The sequence below is a fragment of the Ustilago hordei genome (genome assembly GCF_900519145.1).
Source record: "Ustilago hordei strain Uho2 genome assembly, contig: UHO2_contig_02, whole genome shotgun sequence".
Taxonomy (NCBI): domain Eukaryota; kingdom Fungi; phylum Basidiomycota; class Ustilaginomycetes; order Ustilaginales; family Ustilaginaceae; genus Ustilago; species Ustilago hordei.
The window spans coordinates 2,410,898-2,436,966 of NW_024545252.1; the positions used below are offsets into that span (position 1 = coordinate 2,410,898).

General features: G+C 53.0%; 9 protein-coding genes and 1 non-coding gene across 10 annotated transcripts; 6 read left to right on the forward strand and 4 right to left on the reverse strand.

Moving 5' to 3' along the window:
• Positions 1-263: 263 nt before the first annotated feature.
• UHO2_01550 (uncharacterized protein) lies at positions 264-3,455 on the forward strand (the record flags this gene model as incomplete). Its single annotated transcript, XM_041554017.1, has 1 exon — positions 264-3,455. One exon carries the CDS (start codon positions 264-266, stop codon positions 3,453-3,455), a length of 3,192 nt encoding a protein of 1,063 aa, XP_041409951.1.
• A 135-nt stretch (positions 3,456-3,590) lies between these two features.
• On the reverse strand, positions 3,591-5,465 carry UHO2_01551 (uncharacterized protein; the record flags this gene model as incomplete). Its single annotated transcript, XM_041554018.1, has 1 exon — positions 3,591-5,465. The coding sequence occupies one exon, from the start codon at positions 5,463-5,465 to the stop codon at positions 3,591-3,593; it is 1,875 nt and encodes a 624-aa protein (XP_041409952.1).
• Positions 5,466-5,857: 392 nt separating this feature from the next.
• Positions 5,858-8,266, reverse strand: UHO2_01552 (uncharacterized protein; the record flags this gene model as incomplete). Its single annotated transcript, XM_041554019.1, has 1 exon — positions 5,858-8,266. One exon carries the CDS (start codon positions 8,264-8,266, stop codon positions 5,858-5,860), a length of 2,409 nt encoding a protein of 802 aa, XP_041409953.1.
• A 2,266-nt stretch (positions 8,267-10,532) lies between these two features.
• UHO2_01553 (uncharacterized protein) lies at positions 10,533-11,165 on the forward strand (the record flags this gene model as incomplete). The annotated part of the gene is made up of 1 exon (XM_041554020.1): positions 10,533-11,165. The coding sequence occupies one exon, from the start codon at positions 10,533-10,535 to the stop codon at positions 11,163-11,165; it is 633 nt and encodes a 210-aa protein (XP_041409954.1).
• A 438-nt stretch (positions 11,166-11,603) lies between these two features.
• Positions 11,604-12,543, reverse strand: UHO2_01554 (putative 60S large subunit ribosomal protein L20; the record flags this gene model as incomplete). The annotated part of the gene is made up of 2 exons (XM_041554021.1): positions 11,604-11,933; positions 12,355-12,543. The coding sequence occupies 2 exons, from the start codon at positions 12,541-12,543 to the stop codon at positions 11,604-11,606; spliced, it is 519 nt and encodes a 172-aa protein (XP_041409955.1).
• Positions 12,544-14,528: 1,985 nt separating this feature from the next.
• Positions 14,529-16,883, forward strand: UHO2_01555 (uncharacterized protein; the record flags this gene model as incomplete). The annotated part of the gene is made up of 1 exon (XM_041554022.1): positions 14,529-16,883. The coding sequence occupies one exon, from the start codon at positions 14,529-14,531 to the stop codon at positions 16,881-16,883; it is 2,355 nt and encodes a 784-aa protein (XP_041409956.1).
• A 406-nt stretch (positions 16,884-17,289) lies between these two features.
• On the reverse strand, positions 17,290-18,668 carry UHO2_01556 (putative cytochrome-c oxidase chain VI precursor; the record flags this gene model as incomplete). The annotated part of the gene is made up of 2 exons (XM_041554023.1): positions 17,290-17,621; positions 18,569-18,668. The coding sequence occupies 2 exons, from the start codon at positions 18,666-18,668 to the stop codon at positions 17,290-17,292; spliced, it is 432 nt and encodes a 143-aa protein (XP_041409957.1).
• A 957-nt stretch (positions 18,669-19,625) lies between these two features.
• On the forward strand, positions 19,626-21,284 carry UHO2_01557 (uncharacterized protein; the record flags this gene model as incomplete). Its single annotated transcript, XM_041554024.1, has 1 exon — positions 19,626-21,284. The coding sequence occupies one exon, from the start codon at positions 19,626-19,628 to the stop codon at positions 21,282-21,284; it is 1,659 nt and encodes a 552-aa protein (XP_041409958.1).
• Positions 21,285-21,576: 292 nt separating this feature from the next.
• tRNA-Val(CAC) lies at positions 21,577-21,648 on the forward strand. Its single transcript has one exon. It is a non-coding gene; the product is annotated as a tRNA-Val (tRNA).
• A 623-nt stretch (positions 21,649-22,271) lies between these two features.
• Positions 22,272-25,312, forward strand: UHO2_01558 (uncharacterized protein; the record flags this gene model as incomplete). The annotated part of the gene is made up of 7 exons (XM_041554025.1): positions 22,272-22,633; positions 22,668-23,151; positions 23,186-23,279; positions 23,314-23,389; positions 23,514-24,952; positions 25,037-25,251; positions 25,286-25,312. 7 exons carry the CDS (start codon positions 22,272-22,274, stop codon positions 25,310-25,312), a joined length of 2,697 nt encoding a protein of 898 aa, XP_041409959.1.
• Between the last annotated feature and the right edge of the window lie 757 nt (positions 25,313-26,069).

Genomic DNA, 26,069 nt, shown 5'->3' on the forward strand with positions numbered 1-26,069 from the left:
ACGCAACCCAGCTAGCTTGACGATCAGCATCATCCGACTCGGCACCTGTCATTGCCCTCATCATACGCAAAATCCGACACAGGGACATGGGTCAGCACTGAAGCAATCACCTACTTGGCGTAGCTCGGCTTGCCCGCCACTCCTAGAGCAACTGGACCCCACCACGCAACAATACCGCACTTTCTCAGCGATCATCAGCTCGACCCCTATGGCGCAGCAAAGGGCCATGACCTCAGAAAGCATCCCGACAAGAGCTTGATAGAATGAAAAAGTTCTTCAAAACAAAGGAGGCAGGGGCCATCACTCCCTTGCCTCCCACCGGTCCAGCCGCATCCACCTCCTCTTTCGGAACACCTCGTCCCTTTGAAGAGTATCAAGCTAGAGTAGCATCACAGAATCACCTTCACCGTCCACTCTCTTACCAAAGTGCTTCCGCTTCGTCACGTTCAGGCCGCGGCTCTTCTGACGAGAACGGCTACGCATACCTTTCGTCCCAGCAGCCACATCGTCGTAGCCAGCAATACAGCGCTTCCGATCCAGCTCAGCAGCATTCTTCGCCCGTCAACAACCGGCTTGCGCCTCGTGCTGCTCCCGAAAGTGCTTACCAGTCGTACTCAGATCCTGTCGCAGCTCAACCACAACCTTATCGAACTCAGTATGATCGCAGTGATCCCTCTGAGTTCGACAGACGCGCCTCTCAGCCGCCTCCATCAAAGAATAGTTCCAGGCAACCGTATCAGCATCAGCAGCAGCAGCCAGCGCCCGCAATGACAGCCACGCCTCCACCAAGATCGCTACGTCCAGCTGACGCTGCACCTCGTCATCGGCCCAACAACTCGATGGGTGTAGGTCCTGCATCTGCTGCCGGCTATCACAATCAGAATGGCTTGCATCTTCCACCGAACCATGCATCTATGGACTCTGCCTGGGTACAGCGCCACAGATCAGACGACTACGACGACGACGACAATGATGATGATGCAGACGGCCGAACTCCTACGGCCGGTGGTGGAGCGCAACGCTCAGCTGCCTATCCAGTCTACTCAGGTGCAGAAGGAAAGGACGAAGATGACGGCGAGGTCCTCATCTCACAGGGCCGATACGAAGAGACAGTCCTCAAAGATCCTCCAGGCAAGGATAAGAAGGGCAAGAAGCTGTTCGGATTCGCAACCGGCGGTGGCAACAAGGACAAGAAAGCAAAGGACGAACGCGACCGAGCTGCTCTATCTTCTTCACCCGTCCCACGTGGTAGTCGAGAACGTGTTCACGACGATGCTGCTGGACTCATGTCACCTCCTCCTGATCACCACGCTCACGATCGTGATCGCAACAGGGATAAAGAAGGAGGCTGGATTGACCGATGGAATAAACGTGCGCACCAACATCAGGAAGCCCGTCTAGCCGATAAGGAAGCTGAGGAAATCGTTGCTTCCAAGGTCGGTTGGCTCGCCTCCAGCGCCAATACTGAGCAAGACTGGATGCATATTCTGCCCCTCATCGACATCATTGCTCAGTCCGATGCGGCTAGCAAAGAAGCAACACGCGCTTTGCGCAAAGAGTTCAAATACGGCTCAGTGGATACCCAGCGACGTGCAGTGAGAATCTGGGCACTCTTAACGCTCAATGGCAGCGATCGATTCAGACAACAGATTGCGAGCAAGAAGTTCCTCGATGCGGTAGAAGACACAATCGCATCAAGCAAGACACCGCTGAGTGTCAAGGAGACCATGTTGAGGGTGCTCGGCGTTCTGGCGTTCGAGTTCAAGGACGATGTAGACTTGGCAAATGTGACAAAGTGCTGGAACAAGGTCAAGCCAAATGATAGGCGGAAAGATGGCGAGCCACTTGAGGATGATCTGTTCGAGTTTAGATTGCCTCAACCACGCCATGCTGAGATGCAGCAGCAGCAGCAGCCGCAGGGGCAACAGCACCAAGGTCGAATGCGAGGCTCGGCACCCAGTAGCACTGAAGCTCTCCGCAACGCTTACCTTGGTGACCACGGAAACGAGTACACTTCACAACGTCGGTCATCAGCGACGACTCTGCCACTACCACCACCACCACCGCCAACTCAACAGCAGCAGCCTTGGTCACACCCTCACCCGCATCAGGACCCTACCACCAATCACTGGCCTCACACCGCACCCGCCATGGAACATCGAGCCAGCAACGACAATAACGGCCCAGACATCGTCTCCAACCTTGAAGCAGCCGCAGCATCGATGGACAACCGATCCGCTTCGTATCAAAGTTTCGATACTAGCAACTCTTCTCATCGAGTTTTACACGAGATTGTCGCCCACGACGAAGATGTCCGACGACTGCAGGAAGAGTTCCATATTGCACGAAGCAATGCCTCTGTTTTGCTGGATACGCTTCTGCATGAGGGACTGCATGCAGAGACGGTGGAATTGGTGGATGAGTTCTACAACAAGGTTGTCATGTCACAGGATGTGATTGCAAGTCAGATTCCTTGGGCTTCTGCACAAGCGGATCGATCAAAAGAGCGGGCTAATGTGGGTGATAGGGAGACTCGCGAAGAAAAGTTGCTAGCGGACTTGCTGGACGCACATGACAGAACAAGTGAAGCGATAAGAGCGGTCGATGAGGCAAGGAGGCGGATCAAAGAGGAGGAAGAGGAATTGCGAGTGACTGAAAGAAGCAAAGTCGAGGTGAGGTTGGATAGGAGTGCTCTTGTGCAAAACTCTTCCGGCGACTTGTACGAGATGGGTGGTAGAGGTAGAGCAGGGTTGTTGGATGTCGATGATGAGGGTAAGCAGGAGGGAGGATCTAGGAGTTCTTCTCCTTCGAAGCCTTACACCGGAAGCAATCCATCCAGCAGTTTCAGCATACCACCCTCATCCACGATGAACGGTGCTGCTGCTGCTGCTGCTGCTGCTGCTAGAGTCTCACGTCCCCTCCCGGTGCCTAGATCAGACCATTCTTCATCAGCAGACAGTACCAGAATTCGATCAGCTCAATCTCCTATCCATGGTCCTGGTCTTGTTCCTCCTGCACTCCCTCCACACCCTACCGTTACAAAAACAGCCTCATCCACCGCATCGAACTCGCTCAGCGGCTCCACTCATTCTCGGTCTTGTTCCCAATTCGCACTCAGCCCATCCAACCGTCATCCTCCGGGAAGTTTGTCCACTTCACCCGGTCGATCCCTACCTCTTACGCCGAACCTTAACATCAGCACCAACACCACCAACAATGTCGCAGGAATGCAGGGTAATGAGGAGGAGGACGATCTTCAAACCCCCGTCGTTCCAAGCGAAAAAGCACTAGGTAAAAGAAGGGCTATTTCGGTCAGATATCCTACTCCACCGCCCAGACCTCCTGCGAATGGAGATCAGGGTCCGCCTGCACTGTCCGCGCATCCCAACAGCAGGAATAGTGGTGGGGTGAACGGAGCTGTTGGCGGTATTGGCGGGCTACGCATTGGTCATTAGATCTTGCACCCTCCCCTCTCAATCTTATTCGCTTTTTCCGGTAGAGCCACAGCATAGCAATCAATGCACACCTTTGCACATACTTGTTTCTGTCAGCCGAGCATTTCTGTTTGTGAACTGAGCCAGAGTGAAAAGCTACTTGCGCTCCTCCTCATCGCTGTACTTTGAATATATCGGTGTAGGCTGAGTATCTTTCCAAGCTTTGGTATAATCAACGTCACCATCCCTTTTGGCATACTTCAACAGCGCCTCTCTCGGATCAAGGGCCAAATCAGCCGGAGCGCCGAACATACTTTGAACAACACCAGTCATTGCACCTCTTCCGATGCGTCCTCCTTTTCCAGGACCACTTATCGGCGGTTGCGGTAGATTCGTCCTTTCATCTTTCCTCGCCTTTGCTAGTTTTCTGCGTTTTGCAGAGTCAGATTGGACACCGTTGGCTAGATCGGAAGTGTTGCCGCTGAAAATAAGATACGATTCGGCCGAGGTTGAGATATTCGGATCCACATATAGTCGAGTGGAAGAGCGATTGGTGCAAGAAGGGCGGGACAAGGCGAGTAGGATACCTTTTGAGGATCGTGTAGGCTGGTGTGAGATGAGAAGCATTCCTGAGCGGGTGGTGGTGAAGAGTTGGTCTCTTACGGGTGACCAGTGAAGTCTTATTGGTGTTCCGTACTCTTTTTCCATCGGATAGGTGGCGAGAGGAGCAAGATTCACCGTGTCGAGCACAACGATTCCACTCTGCGCACGGTTGTTGGGAAGGCAAGTGGTGCAAGTAAGCACAGAATTATGCTCGAAAGGATCAAATATGACGCCCGTATGCGGACTGGCATTCTCCAAACCCCCTCTCTCAACCACCGCCTTTCTGAAGGATCTCAAATCCCAAAGTTTAACCATCCCATCTCCACCCCGTGTCACAACTGTATTACCGGCTACAGCAATAGAGCTGGTGATTGTCCCCACTTCATGCGCTCTATCAATACTCCCCCGCGGTTTTGAGCCAAGGTTAGACCTCATATCCCAATGACCCAAACTCCCGTCTTCCCCCGCAGCTAGCAAAGTTACTTGCTCGGTAGTTTGGATAGCAGTAGCCTTCGTCCGTCCACCCCTACTCTTACTCTTCATCACAATCACCCCCTCTTGCCCTCTGCTCATCGTTTCTAGATCCCAGATGCGAATCGTAGAATCACTAGCCCCGGTTATAAACCTGGTTGAATCGGTCGGGTGAAACATCCCGCAACTCAGCGCAGCGACATGACCACTGGTATTCCTCATATCGCGCAAATAGGGATCACCTTTCCTACACTCCCCAACCTCGGCCCCGTCGCGGGTGTAAATCTTGGCTTGTGCGGTTCCGGGGACTACGAGAAGATGTGAGGATGAGGGAGAAAAGGAGAGATCCAGAATGGGATAGTTCGGTGTAGGTTCAAATAGACGGAATGGACTGAACGAGGGTGGAGAGAGACCGCCAAAATCGTAGAGCGAGAGAGAGTGGTCGTATGAGCCTAGCGCAAAACGAGAGCCGGATGCGTCTACGGTTAGGGCTGAGAGGGTTTTGTGGTGCGTGCCTAAGATTGGGGTGGTGTTGGTCATGGGAGGAAGTATGATGTTGGATCTTGAGGGGGGAGCAGCGGTGGAGGTGGTGCCTGGAGGAAGCGGTGGGCCGACTTCGTCGTCAGAAGATTCGTCAGAGGAGGAAGCAGAGGAAGAGGAAGACCCGTTTGCACGGCGCTCGCGAGCCTTTCGTTCGAGTTCGGCGTTCGCGGCACGCTCTTCTGGTGTTAATCCGTCATCATCATCATCTTCCTCCTCCTCCAGCACTATTTCTTCGGTATCAATAGCTCTTCTTTTACCCAATAAGCTAGCTCCCAAACCAGATCCAGTATTGGAGGTTGATACGGAATCCGACGCTGCTGCTGCTGCAGGTCGCATCTTCGCCGCAGGACCCTTCTTAACAGACTTCTTGCCAAACGACATTGGCATCATCGCTCTTAATGCTGCTTCGTCCATTTTCGCTTTCTAGTGAGCTCTGTGCGCTGGCTAGGCGGTGGTTGAATGAGTTATGAGTTGGAGTTGGGTGTTGGAGAAAAACCAAGCTCAGCTTCAAAAGGGTGCATTTTAGTGGGGTTGAAAATCCGACTTCCGAGCACTTGAATATTGTGTGGAGGCTTCGAAGCCGATATTCGGGTTGTTCTCCTGCTACACACTCAAAGTCAACACAGACGATGGTTCGAAAGGGATGGGGTTCCATAGTGTACCGAGCGACATTCCATAGTGGTGGCATGCAAAACAGAATAAGGTATAGCACTTAATATGAGCCGAAACAGAACGTGACTGATCGATAAAACAACCTTGACCAAAACCGTGAAAACTAAGTGCTGCTTCTGTTAACTGAGGCCGCGTTAGTGTTTCTTAGGAACACTAGCCAACCTCCAACCATTCACACTCGCCATACTTGCACTCGCCTTACTTGCATTCGCCTTACTTGCACTTACCACCCCTACCCCTCCCTCCCCCACACTCCCAGCATTACTTCTTCTCCTCGCCAACCCGCCAAAACTCTCCCTCACTATCAGATGAAGACACGTGACAATAATTACATCCTTTAACTCTTCCCTCGTCAATCCTGCTCCGTCTGGGCCTAAACCTGTAGCGCTGAGATCGGGGAGAGGGAAAGGTACAGCTAGTTGACCCACCAATTTAGGATGATGAGGTGCGGGAGAAAGAGTTCCAAGCGGAATGCGCGTGGTTGGGCCTAGGACCAAGTGGCAGTTCCAGGGCGTTTCGGAGTCTTCTGGATCCGATTCGTCGCCTGAATCCTCGTGGGGAGCGGAAGAGCCAGCGGCAGAAGTATCAACTGAGCAACGACGTGGGGATCGATGTCCACCTGCGCCTGAGATGAATGAGGATGGGCGAGAGGTGGATCGCAAAGCATCGCCTGTGCTGGATCGTGGGTGCGCGTCTTCTACGCCCAGCGATTGAGCCGAAGCTGAAGTGGTGGGGAAAGCATGATGATGCTGCTGGTGAAGCGAAGCATTGCTTCGACTCGCTTCAACTCCAGTATGAAGGTCGATACTAGTAACAGAAGCATTCAACGAAACGCTTGCACCAAGTCTAGCTTCGTTCTCCTGTGCTCTTCTCCGACTAGGAAGCCTTTTTGAGTTTCTCGACCATTCGAACCGTACTGGAATCTGCGAGGGGGGAGGATGAACCTCGTTCCCACCCATCCTATTAACCACGTTGAACCGCTTCCATACGCTATTCAATACCGCGTTCGACCCTTCCCCATCGTTTGCGTTGGAGTTGGGAGAAGCAGCCGACGTCCTACCCGCAAAGTTGACAGGTACGCCGTCGTGCGCTTTCCGATTCCACTTGCGTACCGTCCAGTAATAGCCCTCGGTTCGCTTTCCATCTGCTACACCAGCTCCGGGGGTCAGTTGTGGGATTTCGTGGCTGCTCGAGGTTCTGCTGTTATCAGTTGTAGTCTGTCCTGCGAGCTTGCCAAAGATGCTAGGGTTTCCGCCGATTGAGGTCGGACCTGTTGCACGATCTTGCGTCGACGCACCACTCGTGTCCCGAACGAAAGCACCAACCGCGCCATTGGCATTACCGGGTCGAACGTTGAGCGAAAACTTCTTGAACTTTCCCAACAGTTTGCCTCCCAAATTGGCTTCCACACCACGAGCTTCCGGAGTCATAGCCTGGAACGAGGTAGGCGGTTCAGCTGCTGCTGGTGCCGAGCCGAGATTCTTCCTCGCAGGAGCAGAAAAGGCAGACGCATCGTCCACTCCACCTGACGAATCATCTTCGCTTCTCGGTGAGAGATCCGTGCCGGCACGTCCAGTCTGCAGTGCAGTCGAGCCTTTATGATTACTCACATTCCGATAGAACGTCGCCATATCGTTGATACCCATCACAAGCTCCGCAGGCTCTAGAATACCGAAGCCATCCAAATCAATACCCTTCTTGACATACTTTGCTACTTTCTGGTCGGTACCTGCATCGCTAACCGTCGTAGAAAGAATATTGTGGAAGTTGAGGTTATACAGCGGCGTCACCCTGCGACCTGAACTAACCGATGCGACTGAGCCAGATGCTGACAGCTCTGACCCAGCTGATTTGGTCGAGGTGATTGAATCCCTCCTGCGTAGCTCCACAGACGGCGCAGTCGAAAGCTCGCCATGAGCCACTGACGAGTCCATGGAAGATCTCCGCTGCGATCCATCGCGACGGTTCTGCAGCTGCTGAGGCATAACGAGTTGGATCTGAAGGTTGAGCGGGTTAGCCTGTTTGCTAGGAGGAGGTTTGACAATGACGAGCAGCTCAGGTGGAGCTAGTTTCTTGCGACGTCTCGGTGCAGACCCCTTTGCTGCGTCGAAGGAAGACGGTGCGGCACTCCAGGCTGCTTCGCTGTGACCACCACCGCCCATTGCTGTGTGCGGTTCATGGCCGAGCTCCGAAGCATTTGCCATCGAGTTGGGTCTACTGTTGTGTAACGACTTGCTGACTGGGTCTGCATAGGGGTATGTTGCTGCACGAGAGTGGTGCTCAGCTACGCCGTTTTCGCTTGCACGGCCATTGAGGGTTGCTTGGGATGCTTCACGATGACGATGCTCGCGTGGAGATGAGATGGCCATCTCGTTGAAGTGATAAGGTTGTTTGGGAGTCATGGATGTAGCTCGATCGATGGGCGACATTGGATTAGAGCCAGAGCTTAGGGCTCGCATTCGGGTGGGGTCGCTAGGACCCTGTTCGACGTCGCCAGCGGCGGGCTTGTTGGTGCCGATCCAGCTAGTGAAGATGCTAGTCATGGTGATGGTGTTGGAGATGGATGACGCTGTTTGAAAAGATTGTCAGACGTCAGAGCTGGATAAGAAGGCGCAAACCGGCGGGCACTGTGTAGGGACACGTGGGATCGGGAAAAGCGAGCCGGCAGGTTGGTGGAAGAAGATGAGCTACGTCGATCTGTGTTGACTGCGCGACATGCGGCAAGACGCTGGGTCGAGGTGAATGTGCTGTAGAGAGCGGTGATGGAGTCAAGTGAGCCTGCAGCAAAGTTTCGAGGGTGGAGATGAATTGAACTTGTGGACGGTCTCGGAAGCTATTCGAAGGAAGGATTGGTGCCCGTGCAGTTGGCAGATGAAAGTGATGGTGGGAAAATGAGAGAAGTGGCGGAGAACGGTGCAGCTGTCAAGACCAGAGTAGGTCTGGGCAATCTGGCGTCCGAAACTGAGACGTCCCTCGAATGAACGCGGAAGATGCTCTGCTGGCTCTGCTGGCTCTGCTGGACAAGGATGACGGAGGGAAGGTCAAGGGTGTAAAGGGCCGAGGTGAAGCTCTTTCGGAAGGGACAGGATTGTGTAATGTTGAAACAAGGATGGCGTCGCAAGGGCCGTTACGCTGTCGTAGGGTATAGATATGATGATGGAGGCAGGGAACAAGGATCAGCGACAAGGATGAAGCGTCAAGATGGGCTCAAGCTCCAGGCTAAGCTCGAGTTGCGAGTGAGAAGTGCTTGCCAAGCTTGATGAGTCCGCGCGTGCCGAACAGTCAGACAGGGCGAACGAGTTTTTCCCGTTGGCACACGGAGAGCAAGCAAGCACTTGGACAGAGGAACACGCGGTGGTGGTGACGATGTGATTTACGAGGAGCAAAGCAAGCTTGCCGGGCGTGCGTGCATGCGTGCAACGCTGTGGATGGCAAGTGCCAAGCAGATGGCTAGCTCGCAAGTCGAAGGGTGCCGAGCCTGTCTGTGTGCACAGGGGATGAACGATGTGTATGTGTGTGTGTGTGTGTGCGACGTAGGAGGCTTGCCTTTGCGCCTCCCCTTTCCCTATGGGACAGATCTGAGCTTGAGAGAGAAGGAGCCGTGTGAAACCGCGGCAGATCCGAGCCACAGCTTGCCTTGCATTTTCGATTTTCCGCTTTCCTCTCCAAGCACATCACAGAAGAGCACGACCATACACAGCGGAACCAGCACAAGCAGCAGCGAGCGTCGATCTGCCGACTGGAGAGCCGATCTCGGCTCCGAGAGACTTGTCCTATAGAAGTAGACTGAACAAGTTGACGCAAAGAAGCGGATGCGATGTCTTTGGAATTTCCGAGAGGAATCGGATAGCAGAGCAGCTCAAAGACAGAGACATCGGGCAGCAGCAGGATCACCTGCAAGTGCAGAATGAAAAAGCGAAAAACAAACCGGTACAGGCACGAACAAAAGCGTCATCTTGAGAACAGAACAATCGAAGGTCACTGTAGGCCGAGTTGCTCACTCGTCCTAACGCCACTCAGTCGGCTCAAGAAGTCCGGTCAGAATGAAATATCACATACACACAGACAGATCCTTCGTGATTAGCATCTCCATGGATGTTAATCACGTGATTAAATAATCCGTGGTCAGAGATTCTGCCAGCTACAGAATTCTTTCTCTCCAATCACCACCATTCCCGCAGCTGCTCGCTTACCAGAATCTCGCCGTCTGTTCAAGTGTTTTTCCCACCCTGTATTCCCCCCCCTTGTCTTCACGCTGAACCCGCAATCTTAACTTCCCTTTATGCTCTCCTATTGTCTTTGCTATGATATGAATTGATGGTTCGGATCATCGAGTTTCCGCGGCAGTTAGGATAGATCGGACAGCTTACGGACGTGCTTTGCTCTGCTTCCTTCTCCGCCGGATGAAAGCGAGACTAGAATCCACTTGCAAGGTATCTTGTGCTGATCGGGCGACTCGCAGAGCGAGGAGAGACCAACGTGAAGGCAACAGCCCGGTTTCTACCCGATCGGGACAGAGGTATCGAGATACACATCACTATCAAAGTCTAATTTTATGCGCTGCAGGGCGCTACAAGTTCAACATCAACAAACGCTTCCTCCATGTCATGGCAAGCCCAACACCTTCAACGCCTCTGTCAGCCTCAAAGATCCTCTATCTACGTCATATATTCCACATCAGAACAAACAAGCATTTCTCAAGCTCGCCGCATGTCGGCTAGGATCACATATATACTTCAAGACCCTCGGAGCAACAAGATTATCCAACCGGCTCTTCCCCAACATCATTATACCACAACAATCTCGACCATGGTCTCACCAACGACAATCAAGTCCCTCGTACGCGAGCTCACCACACTCTCTCGCACCCCACCAGACGGCCTCCGAGCCTGCTTATCCGAAACCGACATCCTTTCTTTCTCAGGCTGGATTCAAGGTCCACCTTCCACTCCCTACGCTGGTGGATACTTCCGCATCACATTCGACTTCACCGACATCGACTTTCCCAATGTACCTCCCACTTTTCGTTTCGCAACGCCCATCTTCCACCCGAATGTCTCAAGAAGTGGCGAAATCTGCGTATCAAGCCTCAAAAAGAATTGGAACAGGGAGTATGGAATCGAAAGGATTCTGACAACGATCAGATGCTTGATGATCGAGCCCAACCCAGATAGTGCACTGGATGCAGAGGCGAGTAGGTTGATGCAAGAGGATTGGGGTCAGTATGTGGAGACGGCCAAGTTGTGGACTGGTGTACATGCTAGTAAGAGGCCAGCATGTTTCGAGGCGGTGGAGGAACAAAATAAGTCTGTTCAGCCGCCGATCAAGACACAAGCACCTCAGACAACAATCCTGGCTGAATCCTGTTCAGCTTCGGCTGCAAAGCCAATGACAAAACCCGCTGTCAATACAGCCCCCAAACGCGGCCTTCGTCGCCTCTGATAAGGAACCTCATCTTTGCATTTCGTCTCACTGTATTCGTATCAAACATACCCGCCCATCTGGAATAACATCGCATACCAATACATAACCCACAGTCTTTCACCACACCAAATATAAAAAAAAAAAAAAAATCAAAATCAAAAAATCAAAAATCGACTGGTCGAAAGCAAGTGAGAATTGCCAAGAGAGAAATTTTGTACCCACAATCAAAAGACGATGGTGTTTCGTCCTGCAGGACGATAATACACAGTGTTTTGAAACTCATGTGCGGCAAAGGTGTAATGTATGTGTGTGTAGAGAGAGCATGCGTACGTAGACAACGCTCTCAAAGTCGAACCGGCATCCCAACAGTCGCTGCCTTGATCTTGGTGACTAACCTACTGTCGAGCCAATCCAACTTGGACAAGATCGTAATGATGAAACAAGGGGGTGATGCGATTAGTAGAAGGTGTTGGGGCGCTGGCCGGCGAAAATGCCGACGTGACGGGGGCGACGATGAGGAAGGGGGAACTTGAGACCAGGGGTCATGAGCTGCTTGATGTAAGGGCGCTTGACGTCCTCGGACTTCTCAATCTCGGCGATCTTGAGGATGTGGATCGAGGCGAAACGAGCACGGTGGCGGGCAGCCATGTCCTGGTAGAGCGACTCGGCGGCCTCAGCGCGGGAAAGAGCGCGGAACTCCTTGTACATGTTGTGAGTACCGGATCGCGAGTTGTATCGGAGCCAAATGGCGAAGTTCTTGACCTTCAAGGGCTTCTTCTCGTGGATCTATAGGGTGTACAACCAAGGTTAAAAATGAAGGGAGGACAAGAATCAGTATCGCTGCTATGGATGAAAGGATCATGTAGTCAAGTGGAAAAGTCGCAGCACCAATACCTATCTTCCAGCCGCCAATCCAATCTAATGTGTAGAAATCTCCGGTGTCATTCTGAACTGCATCGACTGCCCTGTCCAATGCTTGCCACAGCGTATCTACGACCCGGCCGGTGTTCATGCCTTGCTATTGTGGCTCATCCGTTCTCTGAACTCCATTCGTTCTGGTGCGGTCGACTATCTTCGTGTATCCTGCTGTCCTTCCATGTACATCTGCTTTGCTTTGTGCTGTATCCTGCGTGTGTGCGTGCTGCTTCCTGTCCATTTCGATGTGCGCAAATGCAATGCAAATGAAGCTGTTGATGTTGATACTTACGGCGTGCATGGCAACAATCTCACCGGTAGCCTTCTTCATCTTTCGCAGCTGACGAACAAAGTACCAGAAACGAGACTCGGCAACCGACTTGTTGACGGCGAAGATTCTCATGCGGTAGAGCTTGGGAGAGGGCTCCTTCTCGGTGGGAAGGTGGCGTCCAATCACCATGTACTCAGTGAGGCGAGTCATCTTGAGGACTGTTGGAGACGTACAGGTGGTAGGAGGTGGTGAGGGGAGAGAAAGGTCAGTGGGCAAATTCTTGCATTTGGCCAAGTTGGAATCTTTGTCGAGAGTCGCATCAGCGTGGGCAGCGTGAACTTGTGGAATAACATCAGAAGTCGTCGAATGGTACTGATCCGTCATCGATGTTCATCTGCAAAGCCAAGAGACGAATGATCATCATCACTTTGCGTGCATGTCACTTGTCACTGTTGGGCTGAACTTTTCAACCCTGATGTCCAACATGACCACATCATATGTCCATATGCGTACTAGCCCATCAATCGTCCTGTGCCATGTCCTGCAATAGGGTGTTGCATCCTTTTTCAAATCATCTGCGATGCTACTAGAATCTATCCTGGACTACCCATCTTCCGTCGTGAGGTGACGTATAAGCGACGGAATACCGCTAATGTGCTGCTGGACATTCCATGACCCGACGGTAGACGACATACATGGTGATGTGTGAGGATGTTGGTGGTAGTGTTGTTACGAATGCGTTCAAGGTGGAGATGATAAAATGCAATACTGGTCGGAAGATTTGGTTGGAATGAAAGTTGGAGTGTATGCTGCGTGTTGCTGATGGTGCTCTGTACAGTGATGCCTGTGCTGATGCGATCAAGATGCTGCGAAACTCACGTTATTTGTCGACTGGGGGGATTGAGGGTGGTCGTAGGGGGGAGCAGGGAGGATGGCGACGAGCGATCACGAATGGGTTCCAATGGCGGCTGCGTGATGCTGAATTGACTGACTGACTGACTTACTCACTGACACTCACCTCGCAGTCTGTGTGCTTCCACACCGCTTAATTCTCAATAGCGGGAGACGGCCTCGCCTGGAAGACCACAAGAGCCCTTTGGCTGCAGCCCGTTTCCTCCAGGCTTCAGCTCGTTCAGCACTTGCAATACTGCGCTGTGCTGCCTTGTGAATTGGGCATCTTCGAGAATACGGCAGCAGCTGGCTATCCTGATCAAATTCGGGTTGAGCTGAGTGAGCGATGCCTTTTTTTTTCCGAACCAGCTATAAAAATCCATACAGTTCTGTTCGGACGCACGTGATGGAAAAAAGGTCAGGGGAAAAAGAAAAAAAAGAAAAAGGAACGATCGATGTTAGCCGAGGCACGTTCAAACAAATCCAAATTCGAACATAAATCGAGCTCATCGCGATACGTGTGCAGATCTAGCTATTGTATCGGGGAGGCTGCCTGCTTAGCACTGTCACACACACTCTGCTCACAACGCTTTACGACGACCCTCGCCGTTCGGCGATGACATGTCTAATCTACAACACAGCGATGCCTGTCACGGGAGGTGATCTCTGCATCCGCAGGGCTTGGTAAAGCTTCCTAGACAACGGCAGCCGGGCTGGTCAGAACATTGTCAAACCTGAACGAACGAAGGATGTTCGCATTTCGCTGTGTGATGGCCACAGCCTAACAAAAGGTGGAGGCGAGCATGCCTTGCTGCCTGCTGCCTGCTGCCTGCAAAATTCTGAGAAGATTTCTTTTGTGTGATCGCACGGGGAAAAAAAGAGGCAATCTTGTGTGTGTGTGTGACTGCAGATTTGAGGCCCAATTTGAGCAACGGAAATGAAACAAAGTCAAAAAGCGCTTCCAAACCGACGCGTTGAATGAATAAGTTCACAAAGCGCACCAACCTTGTCAACTTCACATCTCCTTGCATTCTTACCGTCGCAACACCTTTCAACTTCTCTCTCCATCGTGTTTCCTTCAGGCATCCAGGATCGTTCTCCACTGCATCGCAGCTAGCGCCGCAATCACACTCTACCAGCACGCAAGGAAAGCCCGATCACTGCAGAGTTCCATTTTAGCAGCAAGTAGTTGCAGGTTGAGCAGGATCAGGGATACACTGACCCGCATCGCCACCGACAGCTCAGCATTCGGCACACTCGACAGCACTTGTACCCAGCGTGTCGCGTGCATCCTGCCTTCCGCTATGCTCTTCGACGAGGCGCACACCGACAACCTCAAGGCCTGGCTCACATCAGAGCTCGGCCCAATATGCGATGCCGATCCAGAAGTGCTCGCCGACTATGTTCTTGCGCTGCTCAAGCACGAAGGACCCGAAGCTGAGCTTCAGACTCTACTCACGGAACAACTGGAAGACTTTCTCGCTGCCGAGACCGATCCTTTTGTCACAAAGACATTCCGAGCGATAGCCGACAAATCTTACCTTCCACAATCCGACGCAGCAACTGCAGATGACTCCAATAATACCCATACGCTTGCATCCACATCCAACGCCGCTGGTGACTTTTCCAGGAAGCGAAGAGCGGACGACAATGACGCCACGGACTCTGCTCGCTCACCCCCTAGACAGTCCCGACGACTTCAGGATAGCAATACGACGCCCGGCCCCGACGACTCCCGAGCTCGACCTGCTCGGGAGCGCGACTCGAGAGAGAGGAACGCCGATGGTGCGGATACAAACGGTGCACAGGGCGAAGGCGGTCATAGAGAGCCTCGCAAGCAGCTTTGCAGAGACTACCACAACAAGGGATTCTGTCCACGCGGCGCTAGTTGCAAGTTTGAGCATTCGTCAGAAGTGCTTCCCGACAATGCCAACGCACGCAGCCATCCTCAGCAGCACCAGCAACAGCCACCTTTCCCCATGGGTCCGATGATGGGTCCAGGAGGCCCCAATGCAATGCACGGTCCACCGATGATGTTTCCAGGTGCACCCTTCGGCATGCCTCCACAAGGTTGGCACCCAAGCATGGGGCCACCACCAGGGATGGCACCCGCCAACGGTGGTCCCCGTGGTCCTCAATCTCCAATGAACGGTGACGGTCAAAATCTTGCCAACCGTATGGGCGGTCAAGTGCCACCTCAAGCAACCGAAGCAGCTCCCTTCCAGAACCAAGGAGTTCCCTTCATCGGCGGTATGAGTGGACCAGGAGGCCGAGGCGGCGCCATGGGTGGAAGAGGTCGTGGACGCGGTGGAGGACCTCCCGGCACATTCCAATCTTCACGACGATCCAACACCACTCTGGTCATCGAGAACGTCCCCGCAGAAAGCCTTGATTTGATCGCAGTCAACGAGTACTTCAAGAAGTTCGGCACCATCACCAACATCAGCATCGACAAGCCAGGTTCCAAAGCCCTCGTCAGCTACTCGCAACCATCTGAAGCTAAGGCGGCACACGAGAGTCCCGATGTCATCTTTGGTAACCGATTCGTCAAAGTCTACTTCCAGCGCCTCGACGAAGCCGCCGGTGCATCTGCTGCGCCTGCGCCTGCTCCGACACCGAGACCGCCTCCCCCAGCTGCCGGTCCACCGGCCAGGAACAGTTTTGGTCCTGGAAAGAACGTCTATCATGCCCGCCCGCCTGTCACAGGAGCAAGTACTGCTGGTGGCGCGGCTGCAGGTGGCATGTCGGAAGAGCGCAAGAAGCTGCTCGAAGATCAGAGGACCAAGCAGGCTGCACTCGATGCCCAGCTTGCCGAGCAGAAGACGCTGCTTGCCAAGTTCGGAGACAAGGATCTCTCAGCAGAAGATAAGAAGCAGACCATGGCCCAGCTAAAGAAGCTTGGCGACGAGATCAAGGCCTCTACCGAAGCTGTCAAGGCTGCGGTCGAGGCATTGCAGAACACACCCAAAGAAGCACTCGCTGCAGCTGCTGGCGCCGGTGCGGACGCAGGCAACTGGAAAGCAGAGAAAGAAAAGCGCGAGAAGGAACAGCTCGATCGCGAGCTCGACCTGCACGCCAAAGGCTCTTCGCCAGCATCGACAACAGAAGAGCTCAGAAAGAAGCTCGAGTCGCTCAAAGCTGAAGCCGCCTCGCTCGGCATGGATGGTGCTGGAGGTGCAGCAGGATCATATGGCTACAACCCACGAGGAAGGGGCAGAGGCGGCTATGTTCCACGCGGTCGTGGTGGGTACGCACCTTATGCACGGGGTGGAGCAGCAATGGGCCCTAACCGATCGCTTCGCATCGATAATCGCACGACGAAGCTCAAGATTGATGGTCTCCCCACAGGTGCTGATGCTGAGAAGGTCAAGGAACACTTTGCTGGATTTGGGGAGGTAGACACGTTCGATGTCGAGTCGGGAACGGTGGTGTACAAGGCAAGGAACAGTGCTGAACAGGCACTGAGGGCTGGTGCTGAGATTCCTGATGTAGGAACTGTGAAGCTTTGTTGGATTCAGCCTCCACCCACTACAGCACCAGCACCTGCTGCAGCTGCCGGTGCTGCTGGGGAAGGTGACGCAGCAGCAGCGTCGAGCACTACCACTGGTGGAGGCGAAGAGGAATATGACGAAGACAGGGATTCGAGTTGGAAGCGTTAGATCACCCTCCCTTTTACCCCACAAAAATCCCTTTCATGTGTTGTTGTGTGCACTCAATTGCTTTTTGCTTACAATGCTCCCTCCCCATTGCGGCGAGGGAAGCAACTCTGCTTTTGGTCAGCATCGCTCGACTCTCATACGCCTACTCGGACCAGTGTGTGCGACTGTGTCAGTGGTCGAGCAGTCATCACAACTTGAACAAGATGATGGACAGTCATTCGGCTTCTGCCGCCAAGAGATCGGATGCTGTCGACTTGCAGCCTCCATCTGCATCCGCCAACAACATCCTTGGCGCCGGCTGTGTCAATGAGTCAATGGTTCAAAGTTTGTTTTTTTTTTCTGCATTAAGAAGGATGGCGGGCAAGTTTGCTATCAATCAAACACTTGCAATGAGGTGGTGGCGGAATTATGACGAGTACATCTCCTCCTTGAGCTTAATGCCCAATTCCTCACGAACGCCTTTAAGAGCCTCGACGTACTGCTTGTATTGGTTCTCATTTTCGACCTTCTGCTTGATACCTTCGAAAATGCGAACGGCGGTCGAGTAGTCGTTGACACGACGACTGGCACGAAGAGCCGCCTCGATCACTTCGGGCGAGGGGACCAAGTCGTAAGCAAAGCAGTTGTTAAGTCCACGCTGAAGCTCGAAAAGGTCCTCGACAGCATCAAAGAATCCGACGTATCGGGAGTTGAAGGCGTCGAACGACTCTTCTTCGTGGTGGGCGGCGTAGCCACGGACTACACAATGAGGTAATGAGTGGGGGTGATGCGGATCGACGAGGATTGTGAGTGAGGTTGATGGGGTTGGTTCGACAGCAGCAAAGCGATGGTAAGAGAGAGGAAGAGAGAGAGAGGAAGAGAGAGAGAGGAAGAGAGAGAGTCAGTAATTGATTCGTATGTGAGAAACCTTCAGGCTCAATTATCCGTCGATCCGACCTGCGAAGCGCAGAGCATCCGGAACAGAGCAGCGATATAGTTGTTACGAAGTTGTAGGGCAGCAGTGTCAGTGGCAGAAGCAGTCTTCAGCAAAAGTAGCTTCATCGGATCAATTGGTCGAGGCAAAGCGAAGAATGCCGTCGTAGCTCGGTGAGACGGCAGTTCGTCCTTTGAAGCGAGTCATACGCCAGATTCCGAGATAATAAAGGGTGACTAACCATAGCGGCGATTATAGGTCTGCGGTTCCACTCAGAATTGCGCTGCTCAGCTGCGATGTTTTGGTGAAGCAACTGTGCCGAGGATACGCAGCGTCGTCGGGAGGGCCGAGTGTTTGAGCGAGTCTCTTGCTGGCTGACTAATGGGCGACAACTTTATCGGCACGTGCCGATGAATGTGTGGTCGGCGGCAGTTCTGCGATGCTGGGCAGGTCATGTAGCACGGGGTCGGAACATTTCCGATATGTGCTGAAGACGCCGGCAGCTCCGACGAGCAGTCGCAAACATTGATCGAGTGGTTACAGGCGGACTGCATCAATCATTCTGCTGATCTTGATCCTGACGGTCGATCAATACAATCTGCTGTTCCGACTGCTGCTGATACTGTTACTGCTTGTACACCTGATACTGCTGATATATCAGATAATGCTGCCGGCTCGGCTGGCTCCATTGATATCTACTGCTACGGAGGAAAGGTCGGTCGTATGCGGATCTGAAGCTCGAAAACTGCTTCTGGCGAAGCTCAAAACTTACCCTGCTGAGAGAAAGCAACAGGAGCGGCACGGCCGAGAAGGGCAGCACGGGCCGAGGTGCTGACGGCGGCGGTTCGGATGGCTCCGGTAAGGAAGGACATGGCGAAAATGTGTGATGAAAGGGCGATGGTGACGAGACGACAAGGGCGAGGTGGTGGAGATGTGGATGACGAAAGATGGCAAATGGAATGTCAATTCGCTCTTGTCATTCTTGCCAAAATCGTCAGAAGAAGCGATTAAATCCCAAGCGTGGAGCCTGTGGAGCGTGGGTGCGAGGCGATGATGATCCTCTTTCTCGACAGATTCCAGTTGCTACCACAACGTCATCTGCTGCCATGAAAATTCAATCGGAAACGACGAGGAGCAAAGTTGACGCGAAATTTCCACTTGCCTTGATCGGGACCTGCCATAAAAATTCGTAACTGCAGCAAGGAAGAACATCTTGTGTCCCGGCTCTCTCCTGTGCTTTCGCGATTTGAAATCCACACTCAAAATCTAAAAGTCCTCCTGATTCCGCACGGAAAGAATGACACAGCGACGACCACTTGAATATCGATCAATTTCAAGGTTTTGAGCCAATACAACTCTCATCGCAGATTGCAAGCCAAAATTGAGCTTGAGAAGAACAAGAACACGCGCGGCGAGCCAGCTGGAAGTAGTGCAGCAGACGTGGAGTGTTGCGCTCGAACCAGCTTTTCAAGTTGTGTCTAAATTCAACAAGCTTGGCCCACCTTGGCTTCTCGCTGTCGTGTCCATTTCAGAGAGAGACAGACACACAGGACACACAGACACATCAGGCACCACCACCTTCCCGAGCTGAGATCGACATTCACCTTCTTCTTGACCTCGTCAACACCATCAACAACACTTCACCCGCATTACCTTCAAGCTTGCCCGCATTCCCCACCTTACGACCCACTACACGCTGCCTCTAGTCTCTCACTGCAGCTGACAGCGCTCTAACTGGGTCCCACGTCCAGCACCTCTTCACCATCCGTACATTTCGACAGCATCGTCCTATAAACAGCAAACAGGCAGTCTAGACCGACACCGCCAACATGGTTATCCTCGCAGCTTCAGTCTCCACCCGAGGCGGAAAGCCCGTGATCAGCCGTCAGTTCCGAGACATGCCACGATCCAGAATCGAAGGTCTCCTCGCCTCTTTCCCCAAGCTCATCTCTGCCGGCTCACAGCACACCTCGGTCGAGACAGACGCCGTCCGCTTCGTCTACCAACCGCTTGAAGATCTCTACATGATCCTCATCACAAACAAAAACTCCAATATCTTGCAAGATATCGACACTCTTCATCTCTTCGCCCGCGTCACTTCCGACATCTGCAGGTCCCTCGACGAGACCTCCGTCCTTCGATACAGTTTCGAGCTGCTTGGCGCATTCGACGAGATCGTCTCTTTGGGCTACAGGGAGAACGTCAACCTCACACAGGTCAGGTCCATCCTCGAGATGGAGTCGCACGAGGAAAAGATCCAGGAAATCATCGAGAGGAACAAGGAGATGGAGGCAAAGGAGGAGCTCAAGCGTCGAGCCAAGCAGCTCGAGATGCAACGCAGAGATGCCGCTCGTCGTGGTCAAATGGGCGGCAACTCGGGTGGTTTTGGGTCTTCAGGCGGATACAGTGCCGTTCAGCAACGCTTCGAGCCACCACCTACACAGGCTCCCGTTCAGACTGGCTTCTCTTCCACCTCCACACCTGCCGCCAAGCCATTCAAGGGTAAAGGTATGCAGCTTGGAAAAAAGTCCAAGGGTGCTGACCTTCTTGGTGCTATGGGCGGCGATCTGGCTGCTGCTGCTGCCGCTGCGGATGAAGAGCTCACCGCCGCTGCTAACGCCGCTTCTGCCTCTCTTACTGCTGCTTCTTCCGGCGCTCCTGCTGCGCGTACCGCACCGGCAGCGACACCAGCCGCTATCGACCCACTCGACCTGCTCGACCCCGTCCACCAGGAACCAGTGCACGTCGTCATCAAAGAGCGCATCTCCATCTCGGGCAACCGCGATGGTGGCCTTGACTCGCTCGAAATCAAGGGGGATCTGTTGCTCAAGATCACCGATCCCAGCCTCGCCAAGGTTCGCGTTCAACTCGCACCGCCAGAAGAAGGCAACCTCGTGCTTTCAGCTGGTGATCTCCAGTTCAAGACCAATCCACAGGTCGACAAAGCAGCTTGGACATCCGATCGCATCATCGCACCGCGTGACGCCAGGAAGCCCTTCCCAGTCAACCAATCGCTCGGCGTTTTGCGATGGCGTATGGTGACCAAGGACGAAACTGCACTTCCGCTGTCCATCAACTGCTGGCCTTCACCGAACGGTCAAGGTGGTTGCGATGTCAGTATCGAGTACGAGCTTGAGAATGAAAATTTGGGCGAGCTGCGAAGTGTCATTATTGCCATTCCATTGCCGGAAGGGTCGGTGCCATCGGTTGAGTGCCCTGATGGATCGTGGACGGTCAACGAGGAGACGAACAACCTCGAGTGGAGCTTGGAAAGCATTTCGAGCGCCAACAAGTCCGGAAGTCTCGAGTTTTCTGTTACGGAAGGAGCCGAGAACGTCGACGTCTTCTTCCCTGTTGTGGTCGACTTTGTTTGCGAAAAGACGCTCTCCAACGTCAGTGTCGCAGATGTTGTGCTTACGGATACAAGCGCGTCGACTGCTTTTTCACAGCAGTCCGTGCTTAGTGCCGAGACCTATGTTATCAACTAGTCAGTGCAAGCGTACATATTCTGCAAGCAACCTGTATACACATGTCACCGCATCCTATTCCATTTGAAGTATTTGACGTGCTTTCGACCGAGTGAGAGGCAAACTAGCTTTACCGTTTCAATCTCCTGTTGAGCTGTTCGGAATGAGAGCGAACGCAATTCTGTAGCCTGTCAAGCCCAATAGATGCATGGGCGAAAGCTACACTGTCTCCATCACCTGCTTGCAAAATGTAGAGTATTAAGACACCATATATTTTTGAAACTCAGTATCTTGTGAACGTACTGCACTTCCAGCCTCAATCGATTAACGGTTAAATCACGCCCTTCACACGGGCGAGCCCCCGGTTCGATTCCGGGTTGAGGCACTTTTTGCGCGCCGATATTTTTTGACACCTTCGAACGCGGAAAGGCGAATGACGGAGTAATGGTAAAAATAAGGTTTCGGGATGATGGTTTCTGACATCTGTCAGGTACAGCATACCGAACCACACCTCTCTCTCGCTATACCTCCAATCGACCTCAATGACATCTATCCGCCACTCGTCCGCACATGCCAACATCCAGGTCCCAGCACACCGGGACGACATTCTATACCTCTGACCGACGTTTCAGTGCTCGTTATGCTTGCACGACACCAATGCGACCAAATCGACCCGCTTCTTCAGCAACCAGCACTCACAAGTGACGTTGGGTAGCCCTAGAACCTTTTTTTTTTTTTTTTTTTTTTTTTTTTTTTTTTTTGGGGCATAACCAACACTCTAAACACCTCTTTTTTGATCTCAAGACGTTTCTAGCTACCAAAAATCGACCTCCTGATCGCGACGAGCACCTTTACAGCCTGAGGCCTGTGCCTGACTCACGCAGGTCAAATGGATCCGTACCTTGTCCCCACCCAGTCCGCGGCACAATGCTCGCCTTTGACCTTTGACCCCAGCCTTGTCGGCTGCTCAGCAGCCCAATTCCATGACGCGATCTGAGCCTCCAAACTATGGAGCTCCAACTTCCCGGCTTCCACCACTTCTGTCCAACACAAACTCAGCTCATTTACCACCGCCGAAAGCATCCTGTTCCTCAAATGCCGCCTACGCGTAGCCGACCTGCCGGCAATGTCAATCTTCCCTCCGACCCCACCTGTCAGGCCCCTGCAAACGGCGACGCCAATATGGAAAATGCCGACACTGTCTTGGCTGGTCTTGAAGAGCCCGACCAAAATGACATTGTGCTGATCTATACTGGCCGTCACATGTGGTCCAGCATTCGACCCTCCGAACCTGGTGAGCTGTCACCTCCCCTTGTTGCCTATGAGGAGCTTCCCTTCCCCAAGGGCGACCGAGCCAAGCTGCCCCCCCTGTACTGTCCGCTGGCAGTTCATAGGACCATTCAGCATCAACCGCGAAGAGGACATTGCTCGTGGATCCTTTCGCCTTCAAGTTCGCCGCTTTCTTGTCGCCCAGAACGTCGCCAAGACCGACAGCTCAGTCAACTTCCGCGTGGGGTTGGCAGAGGTGGTTTCGTGGAAATCACCGTTGACTCTAGTACTCCCACCGCCCTTGCTCAAGTCAATCTGGTTTTCAGTGGCACCCCTGCAACGCCTTTTTGTCGGTCCGGCACTCCCCAAAGCCGCAATGGTCGTCGAGGTTCTTGGCGTTCCTGCCTCGAATGCTAAAAACGAAACAGCTCGCTACATTTCGCTGCGCCTCCAGCCCTTTGTTAATGTACACGACGTCTGGGTCGCTCAAATCCCTTGTGCTAATAACCCCACCCCTCTTGAAAGCACCAACCGTATGGCGGTTCTCGCTTCCTCAACTGCTGGCAAAGACGGTGGCGTTGACCCCAACAGCGTCCACGCCATCCCCGGTTATATCAAGGTTGGCGGCGCTGAGTGCGAATTGTCCTACATAGGCCGCCTTCCTTGGTGCACCACTTGCCGTTCTGCCGCCCGCCAATACCACACTTTCGACAACTGTCCTCGCCGTCTTTGCTTCAACTGCCGCGAGTCTGGCCACTCGCGGGTTAATGCACCGCTGAAGCGGTCGCTGACCCCGTGTCAGCGCAGCAAGCCCAAGGAGAGAGTCGTGGTGCCAACAATCTCAACTATGGGTCGCAGTAATTGCATTCAGCTGTCCAACACCATCGCGCTCGCTGTGCCTCGCTCAACAATTCCGACCGCATCGCCGCCCTTCACGATTGCTCTAGCAAGCTAGGTAAAGCGGACATTGTCCTTCTGCAGGATATGCGACTTTCCTCGCCTCACTCCCTTCCACAACGCAACCCCTTCACTTCCCTTCACCATCCCATCCGACCAACTGCGCACCAAACTGTGCTTGGCAAAGACACCGGCATTCTCCTTCGCAATACAACCTGGCAAATTGAAGACACCGACATTCATGACTATTTTGCCTCGTGTCCGCATTCCTGATGGGGCTCCTGCACTCAGTGATTCCATTCACATGCTTCACATTTGGAGCATACATGTGCCTCTTCAGCACGACGCTCACCAACGGTTTGGGAGTGAAGATCTCCCTCAACTCTCTCGTCTTGATGCCTCTTCACTTGACAGTCGCACGGCCGCCATTGTTGGCGCAGACTGGAATGCGGTCGATTCGCGAGTGTTAGATGTTTTCCCCTCGACGTCGTCAGCAAAGCAAATGCCTTATGGACTGCTCCATCAAGCTGGCCTTGTGGATGCCTTTCGCACCCTCCACCCCACAGCCTCCGGCTTCACTCGCGATACCAAGATCCTCAATCGCATTGTTTCTGCCGGTCGCATCGATGGCATTTCCATTACTTCCAACCTCGTTCCTCACCTTAAATCTGTCACAACTCGTCCCAGTCTGTCAGGCCACAGCATCGTTTCAATCCGTCTTGGCACCAGCGGATCTCGAATCGAATTAGGTCCGCGAACATGGCGTCTTCATGGTGATGCCCATCTACAACATAGGTTCTCCCTGCGGATCCAACAATTTGCAAACCAGCTGCCACCAAACATTAATCACGCTCCAGTTCCCTCCTTCTTTGCGTTTATTGAACGTCTTCGGACCACTACAGCTGCAATCTCGACGTCGCTTAGCCAAGCTAGGCAACGGAGTGATGCACAGCGTCATCAACTTTTCCAGCAATTGACTTCCCTTGACATACGGCGAGGCGATGACACGCGTGCTCTATTCCTCCATCTGCTTGCTCACCTACGGCAGCTTGACACTGTCCATGTGCAGAAGTCAGTGTCGGACTGCAACCGCCTACACGAAATCAACATGTTCCGTCCAACAGCCTGGGTCATCCCACGCCTTGAAAGTCGCAGCTTCACAGCCACACCAGAATTTGTTGACAATCAAGACGCTCATTCGACGCCTGCAGCGAAACTGCTTGCTATTTGCCGGTTCTATACCACCCTCTTCACGCCGAAACCTCGCAGTACCATCACCGAGGAGGCTGCTTCGATCTTGCTCGGATCGGTCCAACGTCGCATCAAATCGACTACTCGCCACACTATTGAAGCAGCATTCACTGTCGAAGAGCTGAAGGCTGTCCTTGCGCGCTCGCCTGAATCATCAGCGCCTGGATTGGATGGCCTCACCTATCCACTTCTTCAGGCAACCAGTGACATCTTCTTGCAGCGGCTTTGCGCTCTGGGAAATGCTCTTTTGCGAGGCCACCACCTGTCAGAAGGTGAACCAATGCTTCGAGGGGTTCTACTACCAAAAAAAGGTGATCTCTCGCAATTGGCTAACTATCGGCCGCTTTCCATTGCAGCCGCCGCCTTCCGCATCCTGGGCGGCGCGGTATCGAACCGCCTTCAACCTGCTGCGGCCAAAGTGGTACATACAGCACAAACCGGTTTCATTGTTGGCCGTTCTTCCTCAACCAATGTAATAACCCTCACTCTTCCCCAGCACGCTGTCAAAACAAATCACATTGCTGGCCCACTTTGGATCCTCAATCTCGACCAACAGAAGGCGTATGACCGCGTCCTTCACGAATGGCTCATTGACTGCTTGTCAGCCTACGGCTTTGGTCCTCGCTTTCTGATCTACATCAAAGAAATTTATCACCACCCTTCAGTGCGTCAGTCTTTGGAAGGCTTTCTCACCGATCCCATCCCACTCAAATGCGGTATTCTTCAAGGCGACCCAATGTCGTGCTTCTCTACAACTTCAATCTCCAGCCCCTTCTCAATTATGCTCGGAATCATCATCACGCTGGTATCACACTCAGTTGGGACTTGTCGTTGCCATTCCATGTCTCGTTGCCATTCCATGTCTCATTGCCATTCCATGTCTCATTGCCATTCCATGTCTCGTTGCCATTCCATGTCTTGTTGCCATTCCATGTCTTGTTGCCATTCCATGTCTTGTTGCCATTCCATGTCTTGTTGCCATTCCATGTCTTGTTGCCATTCCATGTCTTGTTGCCATTCCATGTCTTGTTGCCATTCCATGTCTTGTTGCCATTCCATGTCTTGTTGCCATTCCATGTCTTGTTGCCATTCCATGTCTTGTTGCCATTCCATGTCTTGTCGCCATTCCATGTCTTGTTGCCATTCCATGTCTTGTCGCCATTCCATGTCTTGTCGCCATTCCATGTCTTGTCGCCATTCCATGTCTTGTCGCCATTCCATGTCTTGTCGCCATTCCATGTCTTGTCGCCATTCCATGTCTTGTCGCCATTCCATGTCTTGTCGCCATTCCATGTCTTGTCGCCATTCCATGTCTCGTCGCCATTCCATGTCTTGTCGCCATTCCATGTCTTGTCGCCATTCCATGTCTCGTCGCCATTCCATGTCTTG